This window comes from Anser anser (assembly GCF_964211835.1).
Source record: "Anser anser genome assembly, chromosome: 8".
Taxonomy (NCBI): Eukaryota; Metazoa; Chordata; class Aves; order Anseriformes; family Anatidae; genus Anser; species Anser anser.
Genome location: NC_139728.1, coordinates 27,020,483 through 27,030,124, shown reverse-complemented (window position 1 = coordinate 27,030,124; position 9,642 = coordinate 27,020,483). Strand labels below are relative to the sequence as shown.

General features: G+C 58.7%; 1 protein-coding gene across 1 annotated transcript; it reads left to right on the top strand.

The window, feature by feature from the left end:
- The first annotated feature begins 2,146 nt into the window (after positions 1-2,146).
- CDCP2 (CUB domain containing protein 2) lies at positions 2,147-9,210 on the top strand. The gene is made up of 6 exons (XM_083846654.1): positions 2,147-2,573; positions 3,941-4,288; positions 4,363-4,701; positions 5,175-5,528; positions 7,054-7,232; positions 7,359-9,210. The coding sequence occupies exons 1-6, from the start codon at positions 2,498-2,500 to the stop codon at positions 7,671-7,673; spliced, it is 1,611 nt and encodes a 536-aa protein (XP_083702780.1). The 5' UTR covers positions 2,147-2,497; the 3' UTR covers positions 7,674-9,210.
- Positions 9,211-9,642: the final 432 nt, after the last annotated feature.

Here is a 9,642-nt window from a genome sequence, read left to right as displayed (position 1 = left end):
TGTTCGTGGCTAAAAGGGAGGGTGGTGAGAGACGGAGCAAGCTGTGAATGCTGCGGGTTGCAATCCTGCAAAGGCAGACTGCAGGGGAGCGGGAGGAGGCGACGCACGCTGAGCCGGCAGCCCTGCTCGCCGCGCCGGAGGGGACAGGGGTCCCTGCGAGAAATTCTCTGTAGGGGAGGCGATGTCCTTGGCGGGGTCAACTTGAAGGGGCCTTTAAACAGCCCCCGGCGCTTTGTTCTGCATTTTCTGCCCTTCTCTCTCCCTTCCCCCTCTCTCCTTTTGTCATTTTTCAGGCTGGATGTCAGCGTGCGGCGGGTCCCCTCTGCCACCGCAAGGCACACGGGGTGGAAAGGCTGTGCCCCATGGCAGGAAGAGGAGAGGTTTCCTTCCCTTCGGAGGTCAGGGTGGCCGCTGCGTGTCCTGCTGGGTGCTGGCAGGAGGCTCAGGTGCCTCGGCCACCCCAGCAAGGGGCACGGGGACCGGCCACCCCCGGAGGCCCCCACGGCTCCGCTGGGGAGAGCGGCCTCACTTCGCTTTCTTTCTTCTTCCTCGTGGGCAGCCTAAATACCTTCTTAATTTCATCTCATTATTTCCTGCCTAAATAATTCCTGTTCCTCCTGGGGACTGTGTTTAAACCTTTGATCTTCTCTGAAGTCTCGCAGCCCTGATCACATCCTTTCTGTTTAAACGAATCAAATGCCTTTTTGACTCATGATTTATAGATTTGCCCGCCGAGGAATTCAGGGAGCCCCCGGTACAGCACGCCTCAAAAAAAAAAAACCCCGCAGTGTCTCTGGCCCGAGCCAAGGCACCCTGGGCTGAGCCAGAGCACCTCTGGCAAGAGCTGCGTGCTGCAGGCCCTGCCTGGCTCCTCGTCAGGGTTATTGCTGCTCCTCGGCCTCCCCTCGGCCCCTCTGCCCTCCAGCCCGCTCTGATGGCGCTGCCTGGGCTCGGGCCCAGCCGGGGAATTGCCATCCCCAGGTCAGGAGAGGGTGAATGTGTCTGAGGCTGATGGATGCCGTCCCTCGGGATGGGGTCACAGCTGCCGTGCTGCACAGCCCCATCCTCCTGTTTTCTCGGGGGGGGGGGGTACCACGGCACGGAGCAGGACGGCTGAGAGCAGCTGGAGGCTTGGAGGAGAGCGGCCGTGTAGGTGTGGGTGTGCTGGATGCAGTGCTGAGGACAGCAGTGCGTGGGCTGGAGGAAGGTGGGTGATGCTGGCGATGGGGCCACGGCGAGGACGGCCACGTCGCAGCGAAGGAGAAGCCAGGAGCACGCTGCCCCTGCTCCCAGGGGATCATGGCTGGGAGGGCTGCTCTCAGACCCTCATGGCTGTGGCTCAGGCAGCACACCGGGCACACCGGGCGGCTGGAGCGCAATCAGCCGGCACCACCGGGCATCTCCATCCACATGCAGTCCCTGGGACGTGCTCCTGGTGCTCACCAGCATGGCTCCAGCAAGGCCAGGCATGGGGCAGAGAGCCCGGACAAATGTTATTGTTGTTGTTATTACCCATAAATATATGCAGGCACTTAATGACCCTGGCACAGAGCACTTCCTGGCGATTAATGGCCAGTTGGTGTTAATGGTCCTCAGCGGCACCTCGGGCCATCGGCTCCTCCCAGCCCATCATTAATCCACAGGAAATGTCTCAGGCATCGATCCTCATTGCTTAATTAATAAACACAACTTGCCTCCCCGGCTGAGATTTAGAGCTACTTGCTGCTTCTTTCCCCACTGCTCTGAAGGTGACTTCTAGAAGCACAGGTCTCTCCCACACCTTCCTTTACTTGTTGAGGCCTTTGTGGCTTTTTCCTCCCCAGCACTCATCCGAGAGTGGGCTGCGAAGTCTTTTTGCTCCCGGGCAGGCTGTGAAAAGCCCGATGCTGTGAGGTTTACATCTGCTGCCCTCCGTCCACCGCAGGATGGCGAGGTCTGGTGCTGCAGCATCGCGCCTCCAAGAGACGGCCGGGCACCCGAAGCGGGGCCAGAGCGCTCGTGGTGTTTCTCCGGCTTTTATCAACAGTTGGCTTTGTGCAGCGAGTGCCGCAGTATAAATCACGTTAATTCCTGAGGTGCTTTTCCGTGGTGAGTCTGAAATTCCCATTTTGGTTCGCTGTCTTGCCTGGCGAACTAAATTATTTTCATGGCCCCTTAAGGGCATATTGTCAGCCCAGACTTACTGCCGTTATACACCATATCTGAAACATTAATATCTCTTCTAAATATAGTGTATTGACAAGGTATCTGGTATGGTGTAAATCCTTGGGACATTTGATCCAGATCATTAAAACTGAGTGAAGGAAGGGAGGAATAGATCAAGTTACCTTGCCGCTCTTAATTCAAACAAGCGATGAATTATTCATTCCGCTATTAATTCTGCAGTCCTCCTGCTTTTTATTTATTTCTCCCCGTATTTATTTTTTTCCCTCCCGGACAGACAGCTCTGGAGGGATGCTCGGGCACCGGTGACGGGAGCGCTGCCCGCGCAGGGAGGATGGGGTGCGGGGGCACGGGCTGCCTGGCGGCGCTGGCCCTGCTCTGCGGGGCGCTCGGGGTGGCCCCCAGCACAGGTAAGAGCCTGAACACCGCGGGGACACCAGGGCTGGCCGGGGGAAGGATCCAGCCCGGGAGCCACCCAGGCGTGTGCAAGTGTGTGAGATGGGTGTGCGCTTGGTTTGCTGCATCACGTTGGTTTTATTGAAGATTGCAGGTAGGGATCATCCTGCTGCGGTTACAGGCACGTTGCTGAAGGGTTTGTTAGCTCGTGGAGTTGCACACACATATATATATGTATATATACCCACAGACGCATATAGATGTGTATATATACACATACAAGTTGCGGTGTATGTGGTAAACCTGCCTGTTATCTGTACAACGTGCCCCTTGAATGCAGAACGGGTTCAGCACACAGCACAGTAATTGAGGGGCTGGGGGACAGCTCAGCCCAGCAACTCGCTAACTGGCAGCATCCCTCCCCAAAACACAAAGCTCCCCAGGCACCGAGTCCCTAACTACCCGGCTGCCTGCGCCACATCTGCTCCCCCCCCCTCCTGTGGGCTTCCCTCCTGGAAGTTTAGTTCAATAACGTCAGTCCTTTAGCACAGCCCTGTACTGCTCAGTCGCCTCTCCCCGGTAATTAGCAAGGCGGTGGCGGATCCACCAACATTGCCACTCCTGCTCACACACGTGTGCACACCAGAACTGCTCACGGCACCGCACCGTGCACCTCCGAGGTACCCGCAACCGCCAGGAGGTCGCAGTGAACGGCAGCGTGCGATGGCTGAGCTTTGGGTTGAGCCCTTCACCCGTACATCTCTGAGCCCAAATTCACCAATATCACCTTTATAATCAGGGAAAACAGCAGCAGACAGCAAAAAGCTGAAGGGCTGGGCAGCCGGCAGGCTGACCCCACATTTAACCATCTCTCCCTAAATCCCCTAATCGGGGGGCTGGGGTGCGCCTCTTGTCCAGAGGGTGCTGAGGTTTCCCCACAGGCACAGGACGAGGGATGGGGCTGCTGGAAACCAGCTGGGATGTAACCACGGCTCTATTAAAACTAACTCTACCTTCTTTTCCCCATCAAGAAACAGAAGCGGGCACCGAGCTGTAGGGCTGCGACCAGCAGGACAAGCTCACGGACACGGCTGGGTGTGGGAGGGCACCGCTCAGCAGGGCTGGGGTGGAGGGAAGAAGGGGTTTACATGGAGGGACAAAAGGCAGCGGGGAGGACACGTGTCCTCCAGGTCTCCTTTGAGATGTCTTCTCAGGGCTGGGTGAGCCCTGTGTTTTGGCAGCACTGGTGGTGGGATGGAGCTGGTGGTGGGATGGAGCTGGTGCTGCGCACCCTGTCCCACTGCCCAGACACCATCCTTTTAGGGTTTTCCTGAAAGGGGGGTGTCTCATCTGCCTCCCACCCCTCTCTCCTGCCACCCAGGCATCAAATGTGGAGGGGTGCTCTCAGCACCCTCCGGCAACTTCTCCAGCCCCAATTTCCCGGGGCCATACCCCTACGAGACAGAGTGCACGTGGCTGATTGTGGTGGCCGAGGGCTCCTCCGTCCTGCTCTCCTTCAGCCACTTTGAGCTGGAGTACCACGCCGCCTGCGCCTACGACTACCTCCAGGTCTACAACGGGGCCACCCGCGACCGGGGCAACCTCCTGGGCACCTTCTGTGGCCACAGCACCCCGCCGCCCTTCGCCTCCGCCTGGCACGTCATGGCCGTCGTCTTCCGCTCCGACCGGCACGTGGCCAAGCAAGGCTTTGCCGCCGCCTACCGCAAAGGTAGTGGGGGATGGCAGATGTGTCCATCCACCCGTCCATCCGTCCTCCCTCTGACCTCAGCTTCTGTGTCTCAGATGCCTGCGGCGGGCAGCTGATGGGGCTGTCCGGGGAGATCACCAGCCCGCGGTACCCCGAGAGCTACCCCAACGACGCCGAGTGCCGCTGGAGCATCGGGGCGGCCGGCGGCCCCATCACCCTGGTCTTCGCCGACTTCCAGATGGAGGGCGGCCAGGGCTGCGGCTTCGACTACGTGGCCCTCTTCGACGGCCCCACCGCCACCGCCCCCCGCCTGGGTCGCTACTGCGGCAGCGCCCGGCCGCCCCGCACCGTCTCCTCCACCCGGCACCTCCTCGTCCTCTTCAAGTCGGACTTCAACATCGTGGGAAGGGGCTTCAAGGCCCATTTCTACTCGGGTGCGGGGCTTGGGGGGGCTGGTGGGAAGGGGGTGGGGAGGGGGTGGCTGGGATGTGGGGAAGGGGTGTTGGGTTTTGGTGCCTTCCCTTCCACGGCAGCTCAAGGAGATGATACTGGGGGGGAGATCTTTGGGGAGATCTCGTGAGGTGATGGTGGGAGTTAAAGACCATGATGCAAAGCAAATATCTGCGTTACGGCTCCTCCAGGCCTTAGCTTCTCTTTCTCTCGAACAAGAACTGCACTTTGTTGCTTGTGATGTGCCATGGGTTAAGTGCCCTCCCTCTCTGCCCCTGTAGGACACTGCCCATGGGCCCAGCTACCTGGGTTGCTGCCATCCCCCAAAACTCACGGGTGGACATTGGCCAACCACAAGGCTGAGGAGCAGTAATGTGGAGGGTAGAACAAGTTTTAGCAATAAATGAGTGCTCAGCAGCCAGGAGACTTCAGCTTTCCTTTCTTTTTCCCCAAGCAGGAGAGTGCCAGGAAGTCTACACCGCCATCAAGGGGAATTTCTCCAGCCCTCAGTACCCCAGCTTCTACCCCAACAACCTCCAGTGCCAGTGGAGCATCCAGCTGCCCCCAGGCTACCGCATCAAAATCTTCTTCTTGGACCTGGAGCTGGAGGCCCGGAGCAGCCTGACCGGCGGCTGCGACTACGACCGCCTGTCTGCCTTCGACGGCGGGGCTGAGAACGCCTCGCTGCTGGGGACGTGGTGCGGGCGCGACAGCCCGGCGCCCGTCACCTCCCGCGGCCATCGGCTGCTGCTGGTGCTCCGCACGGACCGCAGCACGGCCAAGAGGGGCTTCTCCCTCGCCTACGTCGGAGGTGAGGCGTCCGCTCCTCCCGGCGGGGTGCAGGAGCCAGGGGACTTTTAGGGGATGAAAGCACTAGGGGAGGTGGCCAAGCACCCAGGTGCCAGCTCATGCATTAACACCAGTCACTTTGTGGCTGTGCCATCGCATGTCCGCTTGCTGGAAGGCCACCAAGTGCCCTGCGTGGCACAGCCACGGGTGGAAATTTTTGTTGTTTTCTCCTCCAACATGAGCGGCACAGGAGGGGCAGGACCCCACTGGCCCCACGGGCTCATTCCCACTGCATTTGATCCCTGTCTCCCAGCCGGCACACCCGAAGCGGTGGCGGGCAGGAGGAATGCTGTGCAGAGATTTGTCAGCCTCCGCAAAAGCCGGCGAATTTATGGCGTTCGCTGTATTTCAGGATAATTACATCTGAGCTGACCCACGTGTCGGGGATGATTCATGCCTGCCCTCGGTGCAGGATGAGCCTCGGGTCCATGGAGCGGAGGAGCAGCCTCGGCATCCGTGGGCAGACCTGGGCGCAGTGTCCTGCCCATGGCCCTGCAGAGCTGCTCGCACGGCGGCACAGGAGCCGTGGCGGCTGAGCCAGGTGCTCAAGCTTTTATCCCTCAGCAGCAGAACCGTACATCATCTGGGGTGTAGCAGGAGGGATACTGGAGTACATGGCTGTGGGAGTCGGAGAGGGGATGGAGTTTTCCCCTAGGTCTCTACAGCCTAAGAGGGAGAGAGCTTGTACCAGGCACCCAGCAGGGCTACATATCATCCCCAGGACCATGGGAATGTAAAAAAGGGGCATCTCAGCTTCCACTGCTCTTAGTCCATGCAAATATTTCCCTTTTGTCTGGGCCCACAAAGTGAGTTGGGCAGGGCGTGTGTGATTTACGGCCGTTTGAATGAAAGCCTTCACGCCGGGAGAGAGGATCCATTTTCTCATCCTTCTCCTCTTGATCTAATGCACTTTAGTTATTTGGTAAATCTTCTAATGGTTTTATAATGCACTGAGTGTAGCAAAGTGACATTGTTTTTTCATATTGATTTTATTGCATCTTACCAGTTTCGTAAGGCCAAGATTCAGAGGGAGTTGGAATAATTCAATAATTCATACTGCCCAAGTGCTTGGTTCAAGCTCAGCGAGGATTAACCTTAAAGGAGTGGGGCATTTTCCTCCCTACTGCCTTCCCTGCACTGCTTGCTTTCTGCACCCCAAGGGGCTACACAGGGTGCCAGGGGGAGAGCGATGGAGAGGGGCTGTGTTTCGTATCAAATAACACTTTCTGCATTACAGGTGTAGCTCTTTTTTCCCTGTATATTCATTTAATTGCCTTGATCAAATTGGCAGGAGTGCTGGGTACCACACGAGGCACAACAAAGCTGTAAGGCTGGTGTCCCCGCCAGCCCCAGTGCCACCACCAGCTCCGTGTGTCGCGGGGACAGCAGCGGTGGCTCTGGGCCGAGTTGCAGTGGTCGCTGTAGGTGGCACAGCTGGGGAAATGCCAGTAATGCCTCACCCATGTCTTGTTTTTCTGCCCCAATAGTTGTGCCCATGAACGTCAGCTGCACGCGGACCGACTTCCACATCCAGATCCCCGTGCGGGCCCTGGCCCAGCTGGAGAGGAACAAGATTTATTTGGGGATGCCCTCCTGTGCAGCCCACGTGGTCGGCTCGAGCTTCAAGATACATACCCGCTTCGATACCTGCGGCACCGAGTCCCAGGTAAAGGTTTGGCAAACCTTCCCTTAAAGCCAGCTGGGCAGGGGTTAGCCCTGGTTCCTCTCAGCGGCTGCTTGGAGCTGCCCCCACGGAGCTGAGCCCTGAGGGGCCGCAACCCTTGTCTTGCAGAGACGAAACAACACCAACATCATTGTCAGCACGCTCTACATCGACTTCTCAGCAGGCGACCAGGAGGACGTCCACCGGTACGAGGTGCAGTGCGAGCCGAAGAGGAAGGAAGCCACGGTGACCCTCGTCGCCGGCCCCGGCCCGCACAGGCTTAGCCAGGCCGAAAACCTGGTGGAGGCCCAGCAGCGGGAGGCAGGAGGGGCGGACGCCCGCGAGGCGAAGAGCCAGGATACCAGCGACATCGTCTTCATCAGCATCTGCATCCTGGCCGGGCTCCTCATGGTCATCGCCGTGGTCGGGCTCGTGCTGCTGTAGTGAACTCGTCCCTGCTCTGCTCGGAAATGCTCCCCAAAATCCTCCCTCGGCCTAGGCTTAGCGCTAACGCAGCTGCTGAGATGGAGGCCCCGAAACGGAGCCCGAGCCCAGCCTCCACCTCCTCCCCGCGCCTGAGGGATCTGGGCAATAGGCAGCCGCTTCCCTTCCCCATCGGTTTTCCTCTGTCTCTCAATCTGTCCATTTGGCTCAGGAACGCACTTCTCGTGCTCCGTAACTCTTCCCGCACCTGCTTCCATTTATTTTCCCTCTGGTGCCGCTACTTTCGGGAAAGTAACGTTGTTTGCCGATGGCTGCAAATAATCCTGTCAATTATTTCTCGCTGAATTCTTGAACACACAGACTACCCCCAAATATAGCAATATTTCCGACAAATATTTTCCGTGCTCCCATCCGTGCTTGTGTGGGTGCCATGGATCCGTGCTGGAGGCGGCTGCAGACGCCGACGTCTCCCCTTGGCACGTAGCGATGGGTGCAGCGCACGTAGGTGCTTCGGGGAGGTGTCTCCAGTGCCCATATGCGGTGTCGGAGCGGTGGGGATGTGATGAGACGTGCTCATCTCGTGTCCTTGAGCTCCCCACTGCTTCTCCACGTGTCGTCTTCTCACAGGGCTTACCTGAACGCTTCAGCCACCCAAAGGCTGGAGAAAATGAGAGCAATCTGTCCTTTCCTCTGTGCTTTCCTCCTTCCCAGCGCGCCCAGAAGAGCAGCGTGCCCCTCACACCTAAACCCGGGGGCAGGTATCGCTGAGCACCTGGGGGAGCGGCATCTAAAGAAAGCACAGAAAGGTTGGCTCCCTCTGCTTTATACCGACCCCTCGGTGAGGGATGGATGCTGCCGGTGCCTGCTCAGCATCGCTCCCTCCTTGGGATTTTTGGTGTAAGAAAGGTTGGGAAAGGTCTTCTTCCTGTCCTGCGGCAAAACAGGGACAGGATGGAGACCACCCGAGGTGTCCTGGGTGGCAAAAGTGGTGGCAGAGGCCGGGAAGGGACTTTTGGCCACCAGTTTTTAGCCACAGCCAGCCACCGGTGATAAACCACCCGTGTCCCCATCCCAGGGGCACGGTGCAGGACCGGCCCCAGCACCCCCTGCCCCTGCACACAGGACCCGGCTGCGGGCAGCACCGCCAGCACGTCCCCTCCCTGTCCCCAGGACGGGGCAGGTCACCGTGCTGGCACTTCCCAGGCTGGACAAAAGCCCCTTGTAGCCGGTCAGGGCGCGGGGCCGAAGCACAGGCTGGGCTCCCTGCCACCCTCCTGGCCTCGGACAACCTCTCGCCGTCAATGGGGCTCTGTGCACATGGTGCTCACTGAGCTGCCGAGCGTGACGGGAGACGGCGAGTCCCAGGATGAGAAATGTTGGATAATCACAGGGATTTGTTCCACCTTTTATTGTGGCTCTGAATGCTGGGCATGCTGCACACAGGGTCAGCGGCCGGGGCACCATTTATATCTGGTGCCCTGTCCGTCTCCATCCAGGGGTGGTTTATAAGGTCCAGGTTTGCACGCTAACCCGGCCATAAAAGCTAACGCCGTCCCAATGCTTTCTCAAGCAGACGTGTCGCACATTCTGCTTGCCGGGGATTTATGTGGCCTGAGGGGCGCAGTGAGATTCTGCTGATTCTCGCCTTTTTTTCAAGGTAAAAACACAACGTTTGTGGGCTTGGTGGCTGCAGAAAAAAAGAAAACTCTGAGCACTGGCTCGGTGCTCCCCCCTTAGCAGGCAACCCCTCTTTGGTGGTTTACTCCGTGAAATACCCAGCAAGAGCTTTTTCCTTGGTGAGCCCAGCGGTGCCTGGGATGCTGGTGCTGGGCACAGACCCCGCTGCTGCGGAGGGTCCCTCGGCAGAGCTGTTTCTCCTTCCCACCAAGCATGCCCTGTGGCTGGGAGCGTGCCACGGTATGCAGCAGCACTGTCTGCCTCGGGGAAGAGATGCTCCTTAGAGGCAACA